This window comes from Coptis chinensis, chromosome 5 (genome assembly GCF_015680905.1).
Source record: "Coptis chinensis isolate HL-2020 chromosome 5, ASM1568090v1, whole genome shotgun sequence".
NCBI classification, from domain to species: domain Eukaryota; kingdom Viridiplantae; phylum Streptophyta; class Magnoliopsida; order Ranunculales; family Ranunculaceae; genus Coptis; species Coptis chinensis.
In genome coordinates this window covers 79,894,569-79,918,663 of record NC_141460.1, presented here as the reverse complement: position 1 = coordinate 79,918,663, position 24,095 = coordinate 79,894,569, and the positions used below count along the sequence as shown (strand labels likewise).

The following is a 24,095-nucleotide window of genomic DNA, read 5'->3' as shown; positions in this document are numbered from 1 at the left end:
ACCCGTTCCCTGCCCTACTTTCAAACCAGGCGAAGAAGGTTGGTGTAAAAGAATAAGAGATATAAAATAGGCTTTGGTTATTTTTGTGTTTATCTTGGTGACAATTTTAGTAACATTGGACCTCTGTACAAGAACCCTTTGTTATGGTGAAGAGGGTTAAAAAGCAGTATTCGTAAAACTAATATGCTATAGAGTGCACCAACTATAAATATAAATATGTTACATGTCTATTATTTCAACATAATGCTACGGAATTCTACTCCCAATCACTGAACTCCATTATTCCTCGAGATTTTTACAACACCTTGTTACTTGGAACTAACGTAAACCACTAAAATGTTTCACCGTGAGAATTTCACGGTTAAGTAAGAGGTCATCCCTGAAGGCCGATAACACCTGAGGAAAGATAAATACCTATATTAGAAACATAATCAAACCAGTGAAACTTAGTTGATACGATAACAAGATCGAGAAGTTGGGCGCAGGCAGATTTAGATGCAGTAAGAGCAACAATATGCTCACCACAGGCAACCCTCCCACCAGCATTTCCGGTGACTTTGCTGAGTTCATGACCCCCTGGGAAAGATGAAAATACACATGTAAATACAAGCAGTATCATGTAGGAAACATGAAACAATGACTGTGTCATAGAAGAGGCACATATTCATATATTACCAGAGGGGTACATTCATAATTAGGAGTTTGAACACCTTTTGCTCTCAATACATGAAATGTAACTGTATATTCCCCTTCCCCCGCCAAACACACACACACACATGCACCCGCACTTACTTGCTGTTGAAGATATAGAAATTCAAGTGTAGTGAAATTACCCTTTCCGAGATCATCAGGGTCAGCATGCACAACAACAGCTCTTCCAATAATGGAATACGGACCAGTGAGAGAAATCTACAACATTGAGGGCCGGTTACTCTGTGACCTGCTTATGCATAACTATCTGGAATTTGTGCATTACTAGTAAAAATGAGTAAGAAAAGAGAAAGATCAGATATATAACCTGTTTGTCAATTATGGTGAATTCAGCAACACCTGAAACATACAAGTAATACAACCAATCTATTTATACTACTCAATTCTTCATTGCTTCAATGATTATGAGAATGCCACCACTGAGTATTGTAATTATAATTGCGATGAAGTCTGACTTTGTTAATGAGTATTTCACATTCAAAAGCAATCGTATTCAGTTACGTATTCTATTGCTATAAACTCAGCAATAGCAGCAAGATTACCAACAATCATATGAATGGGAACAGTGATGACCAAGATGAGAAAAACTGCAGCAGAGCAACACAAAGCAACTGAAAAAAAAAATACCATCCCAACCAGCTGCGACATTTCCAAGGTCACCAACATGACGTATTTCATCCTCAGGAGCGCCGTGCTCTTTACCATCTGGGTCGAAATGAGGACCTTCAAATTGAACAATCAAGAAAAGATAAACAAAATGCAATACCCCCTCATTTTAGCTGAAATAAGAGACTTCATATAACAAATTACACCAGCCAGTAAAAGAATATGAATCAATTATACCTGTTGACATACAACCGTTTGTCGTATCGCCAAGGGCATGGACATGGAAGCCATGAAGCCCAGGTTTGAGACCAGAGAGATTTCCGATTACCGTAGTTGGGCCTTAAAAAATTGAACAGAAAAGTCCAAATAATCAGAATTTGACAAGTAAATTTGACCATTTTTAAGGTTCAAATGTAAACCTATAATATAACTCACCATCTCCTTCTTGGGTGAAATTGACGGTGCCACTCACACCTTCACTACCACTAAGCACAGCAATAGCTTTTCCCATTTTTATCTTTGATCTATACAAGAATTGTCTGTTGAGCATATATATGTACAAGGAAGAAAATTATCTATATAGTTATGAACTCGCGAAAGACAGTAAATACATACAACAACATATTGATCAAGAAACTAGAAACTAATTAATAGTAACAAGAAATACTATTGCAAAAAAGAATACAAACCCTTGGTCTAATAATTCAGAAGCACTTGAATCCATTGAAACAAGAAGTACCAAATTGAAAATCAAGAAAGTTTAAATTGAATATATATAGTGGGAAAAAGTTGAGCGTCCTAGCTTGCATATCAAGCTAAAATTCAAGCCAAAAGAATAAATGGAATCTATTCTCCAATTGTAATTTTCAAGAGTCAATCTTACCAAAAAAACGAAAAGGAACAGGAGAAAGTGAGATACCTGACTACTTGAGAACACCGCTTTAAGAGAAATTATCTGAAAAATGCAATATTAGCAGTACAAGTCCAAAAGGGGAGGTGTAAGCACAAGCACATTAGCACATATGAATATGACAAAAAAAGTCAAAAGAAACTCCATAATCAAGACTCACCAATAGTCCAATAGTTATGACTTATGACCTCTGCCATTTCTGGCTTCACCTGAATATGCGAATGCACTGGTTTTGGTATTTCAATTATACGTACCGAAAATTTACGGGGTCCTGCGATATATCAGATGAGTGACGAGCATTTTGGACCTTGCCCTCATTCACTCGTCCATGCAGTACGGGTAGATGGCCGACAGTACCCGGCTTCAAAGTACTGCTGGTGCAAGACAAAGATTGATACGTGATAGTTAAAAACTGTATGTCGTAAATCAATATTTTCAAACGCAAATCACAAATCATTAACAAACTCACATGCATACTCAACACTGCAGCTTATGACGTAAACTTGTAAAAAAAATAAGATGAAAGAATAGAGTAATAGGATGTATTTGGTTGTAAGGAGATTAGAAGGCTGGCAGGTTCATGCGGATTGGACTGATCAGCCATGCTTAATTAGTAGTTGGTAGTTGGTACCTTGCACACTGGTTGGTCTGCTTCTTCTTGGTAGCTGCCACAGCAAGGGAAGTCTGTGTCTGGAAGTTTGCTTTGGGAATATCCTATATGTTGAGAAGCTAGCTCTCAGTAATAAATAAAGGGCAGCAGTTCGTAGGGGCAAGGTTAGTAAGTACCTACATATACATTGTTGATGGCGTTCTATACCGATGGCGAAGCAGTGCAACTGAAAGGGATTTCTTGTTAACTTTTCCTTTTTATTTATTTTTTTTTTTTTTTTTGGCAAGTTGAGATAATTTTGTTAACTTTTCTTGGGCACATAAACATTATACATGCTCACTGGCTCACTGCAACAGTTTGTTTATATATAAATTTAACGAAAAAAGAGAAAAAATAATCAGTACAAAAGCAACTGAGTTTTTTCATGTGTTTCAGAATCAAATCAACAATTCAACACCATAATAAATATTTGTCGTAACTCTGTTCTTCAACCACTAAATGAACAAGAGGACACCAAGATTCAATACACAAGAAAACCCTGCAGCAGATTCTGCTGGCTTGCCATTAGCAATAAGAGCAATAATAATGTTCGCCCATGTATCTGGAAACAACCTTCAAGACAATTTACTCCAGCACCTACTCTTCCTTAGCAGGATCCCTTACTACCTCTGGCTCACTGGTGCTTGACTCAGCAACAAGACACTCCACTGGGACTTTATTCACGTCTCGCCGCATTCCAATATCAGAAAGGAAACGACTAACACAGTACATACCACCAGCTACTACCGTTAGACCCGAAAAACTGGTGGTTAAGAAGCGAAGTGGTGAAGAAATTATAGCACTTACAGCTGCAAGGAATGAACACGCCTGTCCACTACGGCCCACGCTAATGCTAGTGACAATGAGTAAACCAGTCTTACAGTAGATAGCAAAATCCTCACAGTTATTCTTGAAAATTCCATAAACACCAAATCCATTCCGGAGGAGATAAGAGGCACGATGCAAGACTTCATCTGGTGGGTCAGAAGAGGCAAGGGTGCAGGTTCCTCCTCGGGCTTTGGCAAGAAAGAATGCAGGTGAAACACCATATTCGAAGAGGTAGAGATCACCACCAGAGAGGAAGCAGTCAAGACAAGAACATATCACGCCATCCAGCCTTGACTGGTCACCACATCTCGGGCAAGGAGTGTCTTGAGGAGACGGAGAGGAACTGAAAATGACACGGTCTAGAACGGTGCCAGTACCAACTTCCAACCCTGCTCCTCTGGTGAAGTGGATAACTTTTCCGCGCCAGCATATATACCTGACAGTTGATGTGCACAGTTTAGCAAACTATGTCGTAGAATTGCATATCACAACTTCACAACAATAGATTCAGTATTAAAAAAAAAATACAAAAATACAAAATACAAAACAAAACTATTGGACTGCATTAAATAGAAAGAAAGGATAAAAACTAGGGTCTATCATAGTTTCTCTTATTCATTTCGAAAGAATTTTTAATCTATCATTCTCATATACTTTTATATATTACTTTACATTTCTGTTTGTTTCATTTCTACTAAAGATCCACAACTAAAAGGAAGGAAATGGACAAACAGTTACAACATTAGCTTTACCACTTGAAAAAAGACATCTTCAAAGCAACTCCAACTCATCTTCACGAAGACAAACCCCTATAGCAAAGTGATACTCTGAACAAAGGAATTTGGATTCGACCAAGAGATTAAGAGAGTGAATTCTCAAATATTCTTTCATTTTGTTATCTCCAATTATCCTAATTGCTTGGCTTGAGATATCATTAACTTAAAAACTGAGATAGCATCACACGTTCAGTTCCTCCTTGTCCAGTATCTATGAATTTCCATACAGTGACAGGCTCACTATCAGAGCCAGAAATTTGTAGAAAAACTTGACCTCTAGCCTTAAGTCCTTAACAACTTATTCACAAACTTGTCGAAATTGTTAAGATGTTCAAGCATGTCGGCTGCAGAAGACAGCTTCAATTTGGAGTTGCATATTGTCAAAGACTCGATTATTTAGAGTCTTCAACTAGGAAAACATTGCACAAGCTCATCCTTGATGTATAGACAAATGCGACTCAGTACTCTTTCATTGATGGGTTCAATATTAATCTGACATAGAATTATGTATTCTTGTTCTTAATAAAGCAAATTATGCTCTGGCCATTTTCGTACAACTAGATCTGTCAGAACACTCTCCCATCCTTGAAACAAATTGAAAACACCAGATCATAAAACATTTCCACCGCAAGTTGTTGGCAGTATTCCTTGTTTCTATGATGATTCTATGACTAAATCTTGGATATCACGTTGTTTGGAAGGATTAGCGGTTAGCTCAAGAATGGTTCGCACATACACAAGAACACACCAAAAGAAAATGATTCCATTCAATAGTACAAATACTTCCAACATTGTTCGCCCTCTCATGTCTACATGTTAAGACTGGCAAAAATCTCCATTCTCCAAAAAACACAACGGCTAGGGACCTCTACATCTCCCCTTGACAAGGTAGTACAATTCCTTTCCCCAAATTCTTTTGGTCCTTAAAATGTCTTAAAATTTGTGGTGTTGAGCCTCTTCGTTTATGTTTCACAAAATCCTCCCGAAATGGGTTGATACAAGTTGATAGGAAACCACTCAAAATAGAAAACTCATCGAGTTGCAACGACATCCTCCGTGCATATCCAGCTAGAAACATAATGCGAAGGAGCCTGAAACCATTATTAAAGCTACCTGAATTACTTCCCTTAAGGTCCTAAATTAGCAAATGGTAGCTTAGAAATTCTTTGGATATCTCAATGTGCAATAGGGCGCCACAGGAGCCTGACTGTAAATTAATCTCACCATATCAAAAGCAAAAGATTATCTGTTCGAGATCCCCAAAAATCTGACAAGAGACGACCATAAGCCCCTTAAGATCACTAGCATATGCCAGTGTCTGTATCACATATAACCTAAGTCTGAAGGAATGGGTGAACTTAAAAAAAGTACGGTCGTAGCCAATCAAGTGAACATTAGACGATCAATAGCATGATGGGCAATCCTATGTAATTTCCCGCTGTGACCAAGGTACTGACGAGAAAAAATTTCAGACTAGAAGTACAATAGTAAATATGAAAATCTTTTGATGACATGCATGAAACATTTCAAAGCTTCCTTGCCTTCCTCCCTAAGGATTGCACTAGTATGTTGAAGAGCGAGGGAACTGGAACCCATATGAGGTTAGCCATAACCAGAACATAACATTCCTATCTTGGAGATCATTATGAGACATATACTGAATACAATAAACAAAGACATATAGAATAGGCCGTAATAGAAGCAAAGGCAAAGAAACTGACCATGATGAGCATAAATATAAGCATTCCTCCAAGAATAGATGTGATCCCCTTCCTTTAGTTCCTCCCTCCCAATCTTGTTAGATAGCAGTCCCATGTGTCGCAGTCACTATCTAATCTTACTTATTTTCGTCCGTCTAGAAATCAGTTCGACTATACATTGGTGTTATGAAGTGGAGACTAGAAGGACTGAAACCTCAAACCTGCCAAAGACAATTTAAGAAAATAAATGATAATTCCAACTAGAAAACCATTGCTATCTCTTATCATGCCTAATTTCTAAACCATTCTTTGCCAGAAAAGTCCCAATAAACAACATTTTTCTTACACATTTCTATAACATACAAAAAATCATAAATGCTCTAATTTAGCAAAGAGATACAAAGAAGGACAAAGATTATAGCTTTGTTTGGAAACATGAAATAAAAGTGTTGTACAGAAATCAAACCTGAAAGATTTTTTTTTCGTTTCTTTGAAGTTTTTTATTTTATGTGAGCTCAAATAATCATTTTATTTATTTGATGCAACGCTTCGAATTCGATTCCTTAGTCACTAAGGAGGGAAACACTCGAGCTTACCACGAGGTCGTTCTTGTATTGTTATTTACTCCAACTTCTTAACTAATCGTTATTTTGTCCCATTCCTCACACGCACTCTATGTCGACTGTCTCACACGAGCCGTGAGTTTGCAGCTCAAATTAACCGAATTTATCGTCTCACACGATTGAAAGTCAGCAAACTCAATATAACACTTTCAAGTTTATTTGAAAATTAAAATTTTACGTTGTAAAAGTAGTTAGATAATTGAGTAGAACAGAGAGAAAGAAGTGTAGTTTGTGACTTTGTGTTAATACATTGTTTTTAAGACCCCCTCATATAGTCTACAGACTTTACGACCTTCTCACCAGAATTCAAACTCAATTACTGAAGTAGACTAAGATACGCTTCATTAGCCTATTCTACTATAACAGAATTCAATGATTGAAGTAGACTAAGATACACTTCAATAGCCTACCTCAAGTAGCCTACCTTACTAAAACAACAACACAACTAGACTAAAATACACTTCAATAGCCTACTATACTAGAACAACAACACAATTCTACTATAACAACAACACAGCTCTATCTGATGTGCAAAAAACCCTAGACAGACCACCAGTCCATCACTATGCAAAAAACCCTTAAGCATTTTATTGGGCTAGATGGGAGTTAGGCCTAGAGAAACTCTTGGGATTGGGCTGATTAATTGAGTGAGTTTTACTTGAGTAAGTTATTATTGCATATGAAAGACATAAATATATAGGTGTCTCTTTTTTCCGAAAACCCAATTTTTCCGAATTCCGATCCGATATTTTTCCGAATTTGGTAATGATATTTGTGTTCCGATATCCGAAATTTCGATATCCAATTTTTCTGAAAAATAATTGAATCAGAATTGGATGTGTTTTCAAAATCCGATCCGATCCGATTTCCGATTAATTTCCGAATTTTTAACATATAGCGGTCTATTTTATATAGTTACTAAATTAAAACTACATATAATTTACAAACAAAATAAAAACCCTATAGAAGTAGAACATTGTCTCTCTCTCACAACTTCAATAAATCAATATTGTCATTTTAGTACAAGTCTCCATTTATCTCATATATTCCTATTTATTGAATTAATGTATTAACATGAAGAAAAAATTTGCTGAATAAACGTGTTAAAAGGTCTAAGTTGTTTACTGAATTAATACATTTCAAAATGATTGTTAAATGAATGTATTAACTGGATAAAAAAATTGGTTATTCTAAAAGAGAATCGGATTATATAATTCAAATTTCCGATTTACTTCCATATTTTGCGGATTCTGATATTTCCGAAAATTTTCCGATTAACCGAACTTTCCGAATTCGGAAAAAAAAATTGTCATCCAAAAAATAATTAGATCGGATTTGGAAAGGATATTACCCTCCGAAAAAAATTGGAAATTTTTCCGAAAGCCCTTTATCCGATCCGATCCGATCTGAAGTCACCCCTACATAAATGTATAGCAGTGTGTAGGGGTGTAATACGAGGCAGGCGGGTCAACTACGGGTCAAATAGTGATGGGTCAGGTTGGGGCGGGTCTAGGGGATACAAATCCAATGGTTCCCCGAGAGGCGGGTTGAAGTGCCATGTCTTAGTACCATCACCCGGCCTGTTGGGTCAGCTTACGGGACGGGTTTTGGGCGGGTCATTTGGGTCGGATAGAAATTATCATTTTAACCCAATTTCACCAAAAAAAAACTTTCTAATTTTGCAAGTAATATATTTCCAATTTACAACATAGAGAAAAAAAAAATGGAATCAATCAATAAAAAATAAACAAAAATAAAAAACTTGAACTTGAATCCAAAACCATATTTGCAAATTTGAAACTTCTTTCTCGTGATTTATCATTTGTAAATTGATTATTTTCCATAACATGATAAAATGAAGATGGGAGCGAGAATCTATGGTACAAAATAATAAAATATAAACTAAAAAAAATCGAAATTAATACAAGGATGAATGATTAATCTTCTCCAAAATTCGAAAATTGAATTTGAACTTTTGATATTTACCCAATGTTTAAACTTGAATATTTGAAATTGATATTGAACTCATAAGTTTGTGTTCATATCTCCCAAATTTCTACAAAAGTTAAAATAAAATATAAACAAAATATAAAATATTAGAGTTAGAGTCTTGAAATTGTGCGGGTCAACGGGGTTGGGTCAACGGCTTTTGACACGGTGCAGATCGGGCGACTTGACGGGTCGGGTTTGAGCATAAAACCTACACCCATAGCCCAACCGCTTAAAAACGGTGGCAGAATGGGGCGAGTCTATTTTCAAGTCGGTGCGGGTTTGGGTGACGGGTGGAGACCGGGTACCCTACCGGATAATGGGTCAACGTTTTTTTTTACACTCCTAACAGTGTGTGTAAATGACATGCTAAATGCTATGATCGTCAAAAAAATCGTTCTGACAAACCACCATTATAAGTTACCATGAATAAGAAAAAGGAATAGACTAGTTTCCAAGACAAGAGTGTTACTGTCTGTGTTAATTAAAGATTTGGTTCTTGTTGAATACAGAGCAATTCGATATTGATTGAATATTTTCTTACATTGTTAACACTGTCAACTTCAAGGGGTGAGTCTTTCTGTCCACTGTTTGGCATTATTAGTCTTGTGTGCAAATGAAATTACCTAACTGCTCATTTATAGCCCTTGTGAAGATAATACATTTATATCCCTTAAGAGCATCTTTAGGAGAGCTACCAAAAAATTGAACAAAAAAAACACCAAACCAAAAAAATACCAAGCAACTTTAGGAACAACATCAAATTTTCACCAAACAACTACGCGGTTTTGGCAAAACTGCGCCATATAGCCTACACGGTTTTCCCAAAACCGCGCCACTAAAGCCCAACTGACAGACGATTTTCCAGAAACCGCGTGCTATATCCATTTAACCCTCTTGGTCATGCGATGTTCTCTTCATTTTTCATGTTCACTCCCATCTAAACTTATCTCCTTGAACCAAAAAAAAAACACTACCAAAACTCTTGACGATTTTTCAATGGATCATTCATCTTCTTCTGATTCATCTTCTTCTGATTTTTCATCGAGCTCGTGTTCGAGTTCGAGCTCTTCAAATGATAACACTACAGTTAAAACTAGTAAATTAGTGGCTATTGCTCTACCTTTGGTTCGACATCGTCTGAGTTTATTGCGTCAGCAAGAAGCGGAGTCTTCTTATAGACCACATGGTGGTTCGAAGAAATGAAGAAAATGTAAGAATTGTCAGTACGAGGCAACACTAGCTCGTGTAAATGCTAACTACTTTGGCGCAAATCCTATATGTCGTGACCATGATTTTCGATGCCGATTTCGTATGGGTCAATCATTATTTACTCGTATTTTCAATCATCTTAATTATAATGTACCATATTTTCAACAAAAAGTTTATTGTGCGGGTAAGTTTGGGATTAACCCAAAAATAAAAGTAATTGCTGCTATACGAATACTTGCTTATGGGACTGCAGCTGATCTAGTAGATGATATATTACATGTTGCTGAGCCAACTGTTCATGAATGCATGCGCTATTTCTGTGATGGAATTATTAGAATTTTTGGAAGTGAATACTTGCACAAACCAAATGCTGCAGATATTCAACGTTTGCTTAAAGAGTCTGAGAAACGCAGATGGCCTGGAATGCTAGGAAGCATTGATTGCATGTACTGACAATGGAAGAATTGCCCATCCGCGTGGCAAGGGTCTCTAATCGGCTATAAGCATAAACAAGCGATGATTTTGGAGGCGATTGCCCGATCGTCATTACTTATGAATTTGGCATGCTTTTTTTGGAATGGCGGGTTTTCACAATGATCTTAATGTGCTTGACCGCTCACCAATATTTGATGATATAGTCAATGATGAAGCTATTCCTTGTAACTACACTGTGAATGCCCATCATTATGATATGGGCTATTACTTGGCTGACGATATTTATCCTAATTATGCCACCTTGATTCAAACGATTGCTAAACCGACTATTACACAAGACAAACATTTTGTAAAGAAGCAAGAAGCTGCTAGAAAAGACATAGAGCGGGCGTTTGGTATATTACAATTGCATCGGGATATTTTAGCGAATCCGTGCAGGTTATGGAATTTGGAGAACATGGCTACTGTTATGAGGGCTTGCATCATTTTACACAATATGATTGTGGAAGATGAACGCAAAACCGATATCCCGCAGTATATTCCTGATTTGGAAATACCAAGTAGAGAAGGTGCATCTGAAGATCAACGCCACTTTGTTCTATCTCGTTGGGCATCTGGCGTCGAGAGGGTTCGTTCAAAAGTTGTTCATGATAGATTGAAGAATGACTTGGTTGAGCATTTGTGGAGTAGGCATGGGCGGCGTGGTCAAACTTGATTTCTATTTCTATTTGCACTTCATTTCTATGTATTTGTGGTTTTATGAAAGGATTTGTGTATATGAGAATTTTGAAAATACAAAGTAGACTTTGCCGAATTTTTTTTAGAATGATAAAAAATATCAACTTTAAATTAAAAGAAAATATTCAATTAAAGTACATTCTAATTAAAATCAAAATACAAACTCAAATTAAAGTACGTCATTAATTAAAAGACATAAATTAAAAAACAAATTAAAATACTCAAATTAAAAGACATACAAACTCAAATTTAGACTATGCACTACTTTGACTACTACCAGTGATATTGCCAAGTCGATTCTTCATTTTTTGTAAAATTTCTGTCCTTTTGAGTTACCAAATTTCACGTTCGTCTTCTAGTAATCCTTCTAATTTCATTCCTAGTATTTTCACATCATTTTCATCTTCTCGAACTCGGAGCGCATCTTTTTTCAATTGAAGTTTTTTTTTTTTTTATTTGGAGCTTGTAATCCATCAAACTTTTCTTCAATTGAAATTTTTCGAATTCCATCTCATCTTTCTTCAACTGTCTTTGAGCTTCCAATTCATAGCCTTCTTTGGTGGTTTTAGAAAGTTCCAACCAGAAAATCATCAAGTTTCTTAAGGGATTCCTCCACTTTAGAATCACCTTCTTCTTTCTCTTTTTGCCTTCTTTTCTTGCCTTCTTTCTTTCTAAGAGGCCTATCCTCAAGCCCATGAACTTGGTGTGGATCATAATCCATTGGTTGAGTTGTCGCAGTTGATATTGGAATTGATGAACCTCCTTCCCCACTATTTGACTTCGACTTTTTGGTGGGATGCAAATCATTTCTCAACTGTAGCCTCTTCTATTTGGGTGAGTCTTTCACCATATTATAGCATTGCATCCACTTCCAAACCCCATTATGCATCACATATGCACTTATTGCTTCTTCAACCTACCAATTAAGTAAAAACTAAATTAGAATTGAAAAATATATTTGTGAATCAAAATAACAAATAAAAAGTAAATACTTACAATCATATTGTCATTATAGCCACTTGGAGGAGATGCTTGAATCTTAGAAAGAATAGCATGAAACTTGTTGATATTAGCTTGAATGAGAGTCCAACGATGTTTCATACCCGTCAAGTTGCATTCGGTCATTCTTCCTAAATTTGCATGAAATGCATTTAGAATTCTAGCCCAAAAATCGCTCGACTTTTGCTCATTTTCTACTACACCATCTTGACTAACTTGTAGCCAACTATTGGTGAGAGCAATATCTTCTTCTTGTACTCATGAAGCCCCTCTAGATTTTGATTTTGGTTTTTGACTCATTGTTGTTTTAAGAGTAGAGAATAAAGAGTAGAGAGTAGAGAAAAGAAGTGAGTGTAAAACTATGGGGTGAGTGTTTCAATTTATAGGGTTAGAAAGATATAGCCGTTTTTTGCCCGTTGTTGTAATTGAGCGCACGCAGTTTTAGAAAAATCGCACGGTTTTGCCAACACCGCGCCCATAGAAGCCCAAACCCATGCGGTTTTGCCAAAACTGCGCCATAAAAGCCCATTTAGCAGCCGAAGTCCACGCGGTGTTGGGAAAACCGCGTGAGTGATTTGATACAGTATCAAATCTGGAACCAAATATTGGCTGATTTGGTGTTTGGTTTGGTGTTTTTTTGGTGTTTTCATCAACATGTAGCTCTCCTGAAGTTGAAAAAACACCAAATTGTTGGAAATTTAGTGTTTGGTGATAGGTTGATATCACTCCTAAAGATGCTATAAGGGTATGAGGCGCAGGAGGGAAATCAGTTGTCACATGGCACATAACATTACTATATCAAAATTCTTTTTCTGCATAGGTCTTTGAATTACACATGGAAGAGACTCTTAGTAGCAATAATTCAGACACTAGGCGAGAAAGAGTCATCTACGAGTTGATATTTGATATCTGAGTGTATATGTCCTTGTATTTTGGGCTGATAGTGCGAAAAAGAAATCTTTGTTGTGTGTGTATTTTTTGTGTTCCTCCATTAGAAAGTATAGTAGAGATGTGCTTCTTTGACATATATTGAGGTTGATTAACTTGCCATCTTAGTATTTCTGTTGATGATGTGCCCTGACTTTTTTTTATATGCTAATGTATATTTAGATTAAATAAGGAGTGTCTAGAGCTCTTTTAGGTTCTGACCTGAGTCATCGGAATCAATATCCTTCAGTGAGCACCAGGGCATGTGAAAGAGTTATCAGAAAGTATATGTGGTACTTTGGTCTGTCATCATTTTGTTCCGCATTTTTGTGCTACCTAACTACCTTATAAAGATAAAGCCCTCATTGATTCTTTCTGGTGATTGCAATTTAGTGCTTAAAGGATAGACATTGAAAAAGTTTTTGCTAAGATGCTCAATGTTATTGTATAGAATGAATGCATATTAGAGTCCTTTGAAGCTTCAGTGCTGGAGTTGGAGTCTGATTTTATGGATCACTGCATACTGTTTTGCTAACATTCCAGTTGAACCGTGACAGACTTGTAGTTATAAGCAGAGTCACATTTTGCATTCAAATATTTCACTGTAAAGCTGACAACCCTCTAGTCACAGCCTTGAGTTTAACTGCAGACTCTGGATTTTCATATACCTTCTTTCAGTTCTTCCGAACAAATTAAAAGAAATGGGTTACTCATCCCAAGTAAATGGGCATTCTTTCTTTCTTTTGACACCCCTGCATTACATGTATAACTAATGTGATAAAAAAGAAGGGGAAGATCAATTGAATGGTTAACACAATCATGTTCAATCAACTTACAAACTAGTCGTTTTCACTGCAAGTCTCTATAAATTATCTAGTGGCAAATCCTTTGTTAGATTGCCCCTTGCGTTTGAGTTGTGCAGACCTGCAGATGCAAGGTGATCACTGCCGAGCCAGCTTTCAACCCCAATCCCAACCCATGAAATAGGACAGCACATAGTTCCACAATCCACACCCAATTAAACTGGGTCAAAAGTCAGAACCAAGAAGTTTGGGCAAGACCTTGCAAAGTTGTAACTTTATGAACTCTGATCCTTGCAAAGTTGCAAGAAACTTTGGATTGCTGCTTCGCTTCTTGCCCACTGTCCCGTAATCACTATTAGTGATGTGTAGGATTCAAGTTTATTAGGCTATTGACAAATCATGTGGGAACACTCTTTTAGCTTATTTATTCTTCCTTTCCTTACTTATTCAACCACACACATTCAAGTTAACATTTAGATTATTTAACTGAATGTACAAATATTATCTGATTTACTTGTGGATTAGTGGCAAACTTTGATCACTTGACGGCATTGGTTTATTTGATGCATGAAATTGGATCCTGTATATGGGTCAGCTTCTTGCATTGGACCAAATTCAGGTCAGGTTGTGATAACTTGTTGTATTCGTTCTCACCACGCACATTTTTTAAGTTTAATGAATGTGGATTAATTCATGCTCATCATCAGTTTCATCACTCCTTTGGTGGCCGGCAATGAATTTGTAATTACCTCCATTGTTTATTTCTAGTTACTCTACTTATTCCATATGTTCTAACGATGTTATATCGTCTCATACTAATCACATCACTTTGGTTTTGTCATTGGAGAACTTTTCAATAACTCCAACATTTACTCTTCATGCACTTCGCAAGAACTCCTCCTCCTACATCATCTCTCCCTGCTAGTTTCTCTTCTACTACAAACATGCCATCTATGGAGTCGAAGCAAGTACTGGAAGTCCATTCAACGCTTATTGAGCTTGAATCTGCATGTTCAAACCTTAGAACTCTTCTTCAAAAGTCAACAGACTTAGAAACAAATCTTACAAACATGGATACAAGGTTTGATGTTTTAGAAGAAACTCTGACTAATACATCAAGGACAATAGCTCCTTTACAATCTTTAGCCATTGCAAATAAAGCTCTCGATACTCGAATCAATAGAGCTGTTTCCCCAGCTTTTAATCTCTTGGAAAGTTTCAAACTAGCAGAATCTCTTCAAGAAAAGCTTTTAAAGATTTCCTCCAAGTTACCGATGAAAAAACCAATAAGCAAACGGCTTAAATACCTAATTAAGTATGTTGAGTGTGTTGATCAGTTGAATGACGCAATTGATTCCATTAGTCGAGACTGTGAGCCTGCAACTCAGAAACTCCAGGAAGTTGTGGAGTTTCTGAGTAGAACTAAGGCAACTGATCACTATAGAACACGCCGGTTGAAAGAGACCCTTGTCACTCTTAAGGCTCTTTATGAGACTGAAGTTGATGCTATGCGGTATGAGGGGTTGCTCGACGAAGCTTTATTAAGTTTGCAAGATGAGTACGAGAGTATTTTGCAACAGCTGAAGCATAAAAATATAGGGGATCAGTTGCAAGCAGATGAGGGAACCGAAGTAGAAGAAATTTCAGATCTTGGTTCTGAGCTGGAGATTGATGTGCTTAAGAGAATTGCTGAAACACTAGCAAGGAATGACTGTTTGGATATATGTATTGACATCTTTGTTAAGGTAACTGAAACTACATGTGCTTCTTTGCAGATTCTTATATATTTAAGCTAGAGTACTCCTAAGCTAAGAAGTAAGAACTAGTAATTATATTTTGAAGTTTGTAATTGAGAACAATAATATCGCCCACCGATTCAGTTTTTTTATAAGATTCTGCGTTCTGCTCTTAAACTAATTGCACTTCTCCAAATTTGCGATTATTGTCTTAGTCCTTGTCTTGTATACTTGGTAGAATTATCAAACTGATAAGAAATGAAAACTCTGACATATAGGCCGCTACCTGATAGTAAAGTCACTTGTCACGTTTGTATACTAAAAGTGCAGGGCTAGGCTCAAGTGCTCAACTCATAGTCATACGCATCTGAACTGTTTATTTGGTTTTGCCTGCATCAAAATTTTATATAACACACATCATATACAACCTGAAATTTTGGGTAGTTTAAACAATCAGTTTCGTTCAATTGTTTACCAGCATTTAGTACAGTTACAGGCTTACAGCATGTAGGATGTAAAACTTAAAGATAATACAATCAGGTGTTTTATGTCCTTCACATGATGAAGATTTTATCACCAATAATCTTTACTGATCCGCCTCATTTTTGTTGAGAAGGTGAGGTACACAAGAGCTGCAAAAGCATTGATGAGACTGAATCCAGAATACTTGCGAAATTACACACCAGAAGAAATCGACGAAATGGAATGGGAAAGCCTAGAGACAGCAATTACTCTTTGGATCCAACACTTTGAATTGGCTGTTAAGACAGTATTTGTATCAGAAAAGAAGCTATGCAACCAAGTTTTGGCTGATTTAATGGATGGTACCATCTGGGCTGAATGCTTTATTAAGATTGCAGACAAGATCATGGCTGTGTTCTTTAGATTCGGAGAGGGAGTCACAAGGAGCAGCAGAGAGCCTCAGAAGCTGTTCAAACTCTTAGATATGTTTGTCTCTCTTGAGAAACTTAAAAGTGATTTCACTAATGTTTTTGAAGGTGAAGCTGGAGTTGACATTTGCTTGAGATTTAGAGAACTAGAGAAGCTTCTTATCCATGCGTCAAGCAAAGTGTTTTGGGAATTTGGTCTCCAAATTGAAGGGAACCAAGATCGTCTCCCTCCCCCTCCAGATGGTTCTGTGCCCAAACTTGTGAGGTACGCAGTTAACTATCTTAAGTACCTAGCAACTGATAATTACAGTGGATCAATGGCAAAAGTCCTACGGACAGAACAGGTTTGGAAAGCAGGGATCCTCTCGAAACCTGAAAGTCATGAGAGTCTACTCAAAGATGCCATTTTAAATGTCATGGAAGCACTAGAGAGGAACATAGATTCCAAGAAATTGCGTTATAAAGACAAAGTTCTGCTTCAGATATTCTCCATGAATACGTATTGGTACATATATATGAGGATTAGAAATACAGAGTTGGCAAAGCTAATAGGGGAGCAAGTGCTGAAGAAAAACTTCAAGACAGTTGCCGAGGAATCAGCTTATTTGTACCAGAGACAAGCTTGGAGACCTATAGTGAGATTGATAGAGGACGAATCGGAGCATCCAAACAATGAAACAACAGGAGCTGTGGTTAGAGGGAAGATGGAAGCTTTCATGAAAGCTTTCAATGAGTACTTACAACGACACCGTAGCTCCTACAACATTCCAGACGCTGATTTAAGAGAGCAAATAAGAGAATCAACAGTTAACTTTGTTGTGCCAGCTTACGATCGCTTTTATAATGCACACTTATCTGTTTTACAGGCAAGGTCGTCGTCCTTTCTTCCACCAGATTCAATTGAAGAACTGTTGGGACAAATATTTGGGCTGACCAACCCAAATGTCACTAGCAAGTATACCACTAGGCACCGCAGTTTTAAAGATCGAACAGCAGCAGGGGAGAACGCACCTTCAGCTCAGGGATCTACTAATGTCATAAAAACTTTTCGGCGGATGAATAGTGATGACTGATGACATGTAAACCTTGACATATATTACACCCTATATATATAATAATTTCCCTTTTCTTTAAGGGTGAGGGCTCGAGAAGGGAACATGACTATCAGAAGAAATAAGACTATGCACTTTAAATCCTTTGCCAAGAGGATAGGCGCTTACACATTATAGTATTATATACAATCTTAGATTGCTTTGGGATCATTAGCTTTAGTATATTACTAACCAAATGTATGGTTGACCCTAAGAGGACCTTGCAAAGTTTAAACAGAATGTAGTCTATATCCTATACACATTCATGATTCATGAGCTTCCCAAATGATATGAAAATAAGACAACTGTGGCAATTTGAAATGTAAGAGAAGTTTAAAAGATCATAACTTCATTAAGGCGTGATGACGATTTTTGGGGATTATTAAAGTAGTGCCTTGATATCATTAGCTATGTTCTGTGCATCCATTCCAGCTCCAAACAGACCTCTTCTTGAAAGTCCAACACAATAAAGTCCATTACATCCCTTCCAATGGCTAGGAAAACTTTGTTTTGCAAATCCATCGTCGTCTAGGAGGAAGTCATCCTGAAGCATTGAGAATTGGAATACATCACAAAGAACAACAAATTGGGCTGAAGCATCTAATAGCAGTCAAGTACCTTAAGCCACTTCTTTGTTGATCTTTTAAAGCCAGTTGCAAATACTATAGCATCGAATCGACGTGTCTTCCCATCTTCAAATTCTACATTGTCACCCTTTATGCTTTTGAAGGACGACACCACCTGTTAGACAAATTTTCTAATGGAATCATAACAATTTAGCTTGTATTCCCCTACTTTTTTTCAAGAAAAATATTCCTTACTTTAATATGAAAATCGTTAACTCAAATGCAGAAATGAAACAAGTATAACTATGGGCTAAAATAGATGGGTTGTTTGAGACATTAATCAGTTGAATGGTGCAAAAAAACTAAAATACCTGAATCTCACCGGACTTGATTTTTTTTACAGTTCCAAGGTCGATAAATGGAAACTTTCCATACTTCTTTTTCCGGAGAAACGGGCCTTCCTTGGGCCTTTCTATACCATACTTGGTCATATCACCGAACACTAACTTACTTAGCAGGACAACTGCTCCATCTACCATGTCTAGTGAAAGATACGGAGCCAATCCAACTCCAATGCTCATCAATTCCCTGTTCAACATGTGAATCTAAACCAACAACATAAAACAAACAAATACTGTGAGGAATGGTCGACAAATTTTAAATAGAAATATGTTAATTATTTACCGGGCTTCGGACGACAATCGATGGCTTGGCACCAAAATTTGCAAGGTCTAAAGCAATTTCCATGCCAGAATTGCCACACCCAACAACCAGAACATTCTTGTTCTGAAAGTTTTCTCCAGACTTGTACATGGTAGAGTGCAGGACTTGTCCTGTAAAGCTATCCAATCCTTCAACTTCTGGTACATAAGCATCACTAGTCTCGCCAGTTGCTACCACTAAAAACTTAGCCAAATATTCTTCAACCTCATCTGAATCTATGTTCCTCACTTTGATACACCACTTTCCAGCAACTTCATCATATGTTGCACATTCAACTGATCGATGATACAGTGGTTTAACATCAAAATGGGACATGTAATCATCCAAATATTGGACAAATTGTTTTCTTGACACATAGGTTGGATATTCAGTAGGGAAGGACATGTGAGGTAGTTGGCAAGCTTCTTTTGCCAAATGAAGGTGTAGTCTATCATAGGTTTTTTTCTGCCATAATGAAGCAAAACAATCTTCTCTTTCAACAAGTATGTTTGGGACTGAAAGATTGTTTAAACATGCTGAAGTTGCTATACCTGATGGACCTGCACCAACTACTATTATCTCGCCCATTAATTTTAATTTCTTCTCAACCTTCACCTTCAATTGTCAAGATAATAAAGCCCAGCTAGCTTTCTACTTTTGGTGGTAATGTGTGGTATATGAATGCAGCTGAGATCATATAATTTTATAATATAAGGGTCCCATAATATAATGACTCCTTTGTGCGTACTGAAGTAAAGAAAAAGAGGTGAAAAAAAATGAGCAAGAGCATTCTCAATGGCTACATCTGATCTATCTATGCCTTCTATGGGTGGGACCGTGGTTTTTTTTTTTTTTTTTTTTTTTGGCTAAACTTGGATTTTTTATTATTATACAGTGGATAAGTACAGGTTGCAGTTACGTCTCTAAAAAATAAACCATTTATACACGGAAGTTCCCTCGTATCTAAACAATTATGCAAAACTTGCTACGCATCCGTTTTTTAAATTCTTGAAATCCGTCCCTGGAGATCGATAGTTAGCATGGTTTTTTTGGATTCTAATTGTAAATGGTAATTGTAATTATATAGGAGAGACTCATCTATTTATTTATTTTAAACAAAATGGGAGATAATTATGTTATTTAAGTGATATTAGGGAGGTTCTTTTAAATTATCAATAATAAAATAGAGCTTGTTTTAATTTCAATATGGGAAATGGGGGTAATTATTTAATTTAAGTGACATTAGAGAAGTGTTTCTAAATTATTAATAAAAAAATGGACTTTGCTCAAATTATATTAATAAAAGTGGGGCTTATTCTATATTTCGTGAGAGAGATATTTCTAAATTAAGTAAATAAGGAGATCTTAAATTGACTACTCGATATTGGGAAGAGTATTCCGGAAGATCCGGCTATCATATATAGTGTAGATATTGGATAGACTTAATGAACAACTTTTGGATTAGCCGACCAAGCTGAATCACTTGTTTGTTGTCGTTAAGAAGGTTCATGCTACAAGCCCCTGATATGCGTGCTTGGTTCCTTAGAGATAGGGTGACCATGCAGATCGTTGGATTTAGATGTCCTTGCTCCCCCACCCACATACATGTGTGCTATGATTGTGCCTGCCTATTTGATTGAGCAATATCGCGTTGCGAATGTGTGGTTCGGTTTTACTGATTATATTTATGTGAACTCCACTTTTGAATATGAAACTTATTGGTGGAATGTTTTTAGAAAAAACCTATCTACGGGTCCACTTTATAGAGGTGCAAACATGGATGTGGCAACTAGTCAGAGTTTTAGACGAGACGTCTAATTCATAGAACCTACAAGTTCCAGCAAAACATCTAGAGTATATCATGATTATCATGCACCCCTACCTAGCGATCCATATGAGACATGGTCATACCGCGTACGTTGTTAGTTCTTAGGGAATGGAAAGCACTATTTACTTTCCGCATCCGGATGACAGCATCTTGCCTGGGCTTGTACCTGACTTACAACAACTTAATGAGGTATATTTATATTTCATTATGTTAATTTCAACGCACTATATATATTTAACTTAGATAAAATATTGACACAATGCAAGAAACATTGTGTGGTCGCTTAGCAAATGAAGTCTTACTCAACCAAGGGATTCGAGTTGGTTTGATTGACCAAACTCAACAGTACTATGGGTATTTAGACCATGAATGAGATGAAAGAGCACACGCTAAGCAACAACTTTATGAACGTGACCATACGATAACAGATTTGACAAACGAAGTGCAAGCTAAAGCTTTGATAATTTATTTATTATATGTTTTACATTTTCAAATATTTATTTTATAAATCAAATTTTATATTTTAATTACATACATTGCGTTGATGTTTCAGAGAGTAGCTACTGATATCATACATCAAGACAATGTTCCTAAGAGAGCAAAAGGGCGAGGACGGAGAGGGAGTAGCCATAGCAGTCAAGGAAGTGCTCCATAGTGTTAATGGCATGTAGATATTTTGTAATAATTACTGATGTCATTATATTGGTTTGTCGTTGTTGTTTTTGAGGATTTTAGCAGGTTTAGGTATATGAATTATGTCGATTAAACAAAGGATGTTATGTCTAATTTTTTTTATGGATTAAATTAATTATTAATTTATATTAAAATCCAACAGGCTATGTCCAAATTGTCGTTATATTATTGTACGTCATTATATTTCTCAACGGATCTATTTCTATCCGTTGGGCCTTTGCCTATGTATTCTAAGTCATTTTCATTCTCTAATCTTTTTCGACTTCAATTTATATATCAATTTTAACTAGCAATATGGGCGGATCAAATATTGTTATGATTTCTACACCTAATACTTGTTAGTGGTGTAAGGAAGTTAGTTATTATGCTAGTTCATGTCCATATATTAATATCAACTACCCAAAATCTGAATGCAATGACATGATGATAGTGGTCATATGATACATTGATGATGAAACATTAGAAGACAAACTTCTAAAGTGTGATGTTGATGATTGTCCCTCAAATATCAACGTCTATCATTAACAAAAGATAGAGATACTTGTATGTCATATTTGCAAGGAAGCAATGGATTTCTCCCCTGGGTGTGGCTTGTGCTATCAATGCAATCCTTCAATGTACGTGTGGTGGATAAACAAATACCTCTTAGAATTTAAGTCCAGGATATGTAATATTTGTGCATTGATTTTAATTCTGTGGTGTATTGTCTTTGAAATATTTAAAGGGTGAAGGCAGACCCACACCGGTTACATTGAAAGACCTTAGCCCGAATTGAAGACTTACATTGTTGATCAACTCCTAAATGTGCATTTTATTACCTCTGACATTACTACATTACAACTTTTCTTACGCATAATGAAAAAGACAACTCATAGCTTTTATTGCCCTTTTAAGGTTACAGAGCAATTCATACCACTTATCATTAAAGCTGCGTCTTAGCACCCAAAGGAGCCTTATTTACGCTTATTATGAAGACTTGAAGCTGCTATGAAAAAAAGTGCTGAAAAAGTCAAAGTCAAAGTCAAATGTCAAATACTCTACACTAGAGATCTGAAAGTCAAGTCCTTCACTCAGAAGAACAGAGATATATGTCCTTGACACAAAAGAAGGTTTTCTCTAAACCTAGTTTGATCAAGAAGATATCAAAAAGCAAAAGAAAAAAAGAAAAGGAAAAAGCATAAAACAAATTAAACTTGGTGAGGTGTCTCAAAATGTAATGGAAGAGGGCAAATCAGTCAATTGCATAAAGTAGGGGGTATAAAAACTAAAAGTTAGAGAGAGAGAATACACCTAAACTTATTCTAGTGTCTTGTAGGATTTATTTTCTAGTTATTTTTTCATTCAAGTCATTTACTTTTTGTTCTTCATTTTCAATTTTGTTATTTACTTTATGTTCTTCAATCAATCAATCATTCTTATTTGTTGTTCTTCCTTTCAATCGATCATTTCATTTATTTTCTTTCAAGTTTGTGTTCTTTCAATCACTTAAACAACTTAAGCTTTCTCAAGTTTGTTCAATACAAATAGGGTTAACCAATACAAGTCTTAAACTAAAAAAAACTACCTTCTCTTCTTTCAAAACTCCCAATCATTCAAGCTCCAAGCAATTTATGGTAAACCACATCAACAACTTTGAAATACTCAACCACTAACACTACTTCAATTGCCCAAAGGCCTATCAACCCCGAAGGGAACCTAGCGTGGAGGCTCACCAACCCCGAAGGGATCCTAACCAGACCTTGTCCATGAAGACTTGTTTTCGCTCCTCAGTCCACCCATTGTAGCAACAACCTGTCTCTAGCCCGAATACTTACTTGGCCTAAAGTCCCATCATTATAATTACACAATAAAGAAATCCCAACCTATACTTGGTAAGATTCGAACTTGCAACCTCTCCAATGAGGAGAGGGGTACACAACCAATTGAGCTAAAAACTCTTTTGTTATTTCAAAATGTATTAATTTCAAATTAAGTTGTAATGTTTTTCATTTTGTATTTGAGTTGATTTGTTTTTAATTTCAAGTTATAAACAAAACACTTATTTAAGAAAATACACTTTCATTAAAACAAAATACACTTTTATTTAAAGAAAAACATACACTTAAACGATAAAAACATATTACAAAATAAAACTTAAATAAATTTCAACACTAAAACACATACTAATACCACTCAACTACATCTCCAAGAATTTCCAGACAACATTCATGAACAAATTCTACTCCTTTAGTTTCTAGAAACATACGTTTCGCAGTAGTTTTTTGCTCTTCATCGCTACTGAAAGCACCAACAATCTTAAGTGCATGCTCCAAGGTAAGATATTTATTACAATTCTTGCAAATACTCACAAATCGGTCCAATAAGACTTTATTGGTTCTGTCTCCACGATTATCGTTGTGTCTAAATATTTCACAAGTTCTATCCCAAATAACTCGTCTGGGTCCATAACTTGACAACACAACAGCACGCTCCATTCCAACAATTGCAACAATATCAATATATTCTTGACACAATAATTCATCTTTAGCAGGGATGTAATACAAACTACGTCTTAGACGAGGATGACGCTCCATATTTTGTGAATTGGTGAGAAAAAGATTAGTGAATTGGTGCTCCATTAATGAAAGAAAAAAAGATGAGTGAATTGGTGAAAATTGAATGAGACACTAATGCAATATATATA

At 36.3% G+C, this 24,095-nt stretch overlaps 3 protein-coding genes, 1 long non-coding RNA gene and 1 pseudogene across 11 annotated transcripts; 1 reads left to right on the top strand and 4 right to left on the bottom strand.

The window, feature by feature from the left end:
- Window positions 1–169: 169 nt before the first annotated feature.
- LOC147499162 (superoxide dismutase [Cu-Zn] 1-like) lies at window positions 170–2,980 on the bottom strand. Of its 7 annotated transcripts, none has more exons than XM_086560961.1 (10): window positions 2,859–2,980; window positions 2,388–2,601; window positions 2,237–2,272; window positions 1,753–1,856; window positions 1,555–1,656; window positions 1,339–1,434; window positions 1,019–1,050; window positions 834–909; window positions 523–576; window positions 170–396 (listed from the first exon to the last, which is right to left on the bottom strand). In XM_086560961.1, the coding sequence occupies exons 4-10, from the start codon at window positions 1,826–1,828 to the stop codon at window positions 374–376; spliced, it is 459 nt and encodes a 152-aa protein (XP_086417087.1). In that variant the 5' UTR covers window positions 1,829–1,856; window positions 2,237–2,272; window positions 2,388–2,601; window positions 2,859–2,980; the 3' UTR covers window positions 170–373. The 7 variants fall into 7 exon arrangements, with proteins under 7 accessions (XP_086417087.1, XP_086417091.1, XP_086417090.1 ...); XM_086560965.1 differs by having other exon boundaries at window positions 1,753–1,841; window positions 2,482–2,601; window positions 2,859–2,940; XM_086560964.1 differs by lacking the exon at window positions 2,859–2,980 and having other exon boundaries at window positions 1,753–1,841; window positions 2,388–2,498.
- A 201-nt stretch (window positions 2,981–3,181) lies between these two features.
- On the bottom strand, window positions 3,182–7,040 carry LOC147499161 (protein LEAD-SENSITIVE 1-like; annotated as a pseudogene). Its single transcript, XR_015195715.1, has 3 exons — window positions 6,777–7,040; window positions 6,202–6,401; window positions 3,182–4,140 (listed from the first exon to the last, which is right to left on the bottom strand). The product of XR_015195715.1 is annotated as a protein LEAD-SENSITIVE 1-like (transcript).
- Window positions 7,041–14,689: 7,649 nt separating this feature from the next.
- LOC147499159 (exocyst complex component EXO70I-like) lies at window positions 14,690–17,666 on the top strand. The gene is made up of 2 exons (XM_086560955.1): window positions 14,690–15,651; window positions 16,259–17,666. Exons 1-2 carry the CDS (start codon window positions 14,785–14,787, stop codon window positions 17,603–17,605), a joined length of 2,214 nt encoding a protein of 737 aa, XP_086417081.1. The 5' UTR covers window positions 14,690–14,784; the 3' UTR covers window positions 17,606–17,666.
- On the bottom strand, window positions 14,841–16,311 carry LOC147499160 (uncharacterized). Its single transcript, XR_015195714.1, has 2 exons — window positions 15,929–16,311; window positions 14,841–15,486 (listed from the first exon to the last, which is right to left on the bottom strand). It is a non-coding gene; the product is annotated as an uncharacterized LOC147499160 (long non-coding RNA).
- Window positions 17,667–17,780: 114 nt separating the features above from the next.
- On the bottom strand, window positions 17,781–19,679 carry LOC147499158 (putative indole-3-pyruvate monooxygenase YUCCA10). The gene is made up of 4 exons (XM_086560957.1): window positions 18,874–19,679; window positions 18,561–18,794; window positions 18,242–18,364; window positions 17,781–18,167 (listed from the first exon to the last, which is right to left on the bottom strand). The coding sequence occupies exons 1-4, from the start codon at window positions 19,477–19,479 to the stop codon at window positions 18,006–18,008; spliced, it is 1,125 nt and encodes a 374-aa protein (XP_086417083.1). The 5' UTR covers window positions 19,480–19,679; the 3' UTR covers window positions 17,781–18,005.
- Between the last annotated feature and the right edge of the window lie 4,416 nt (window positions 19,680–24,095).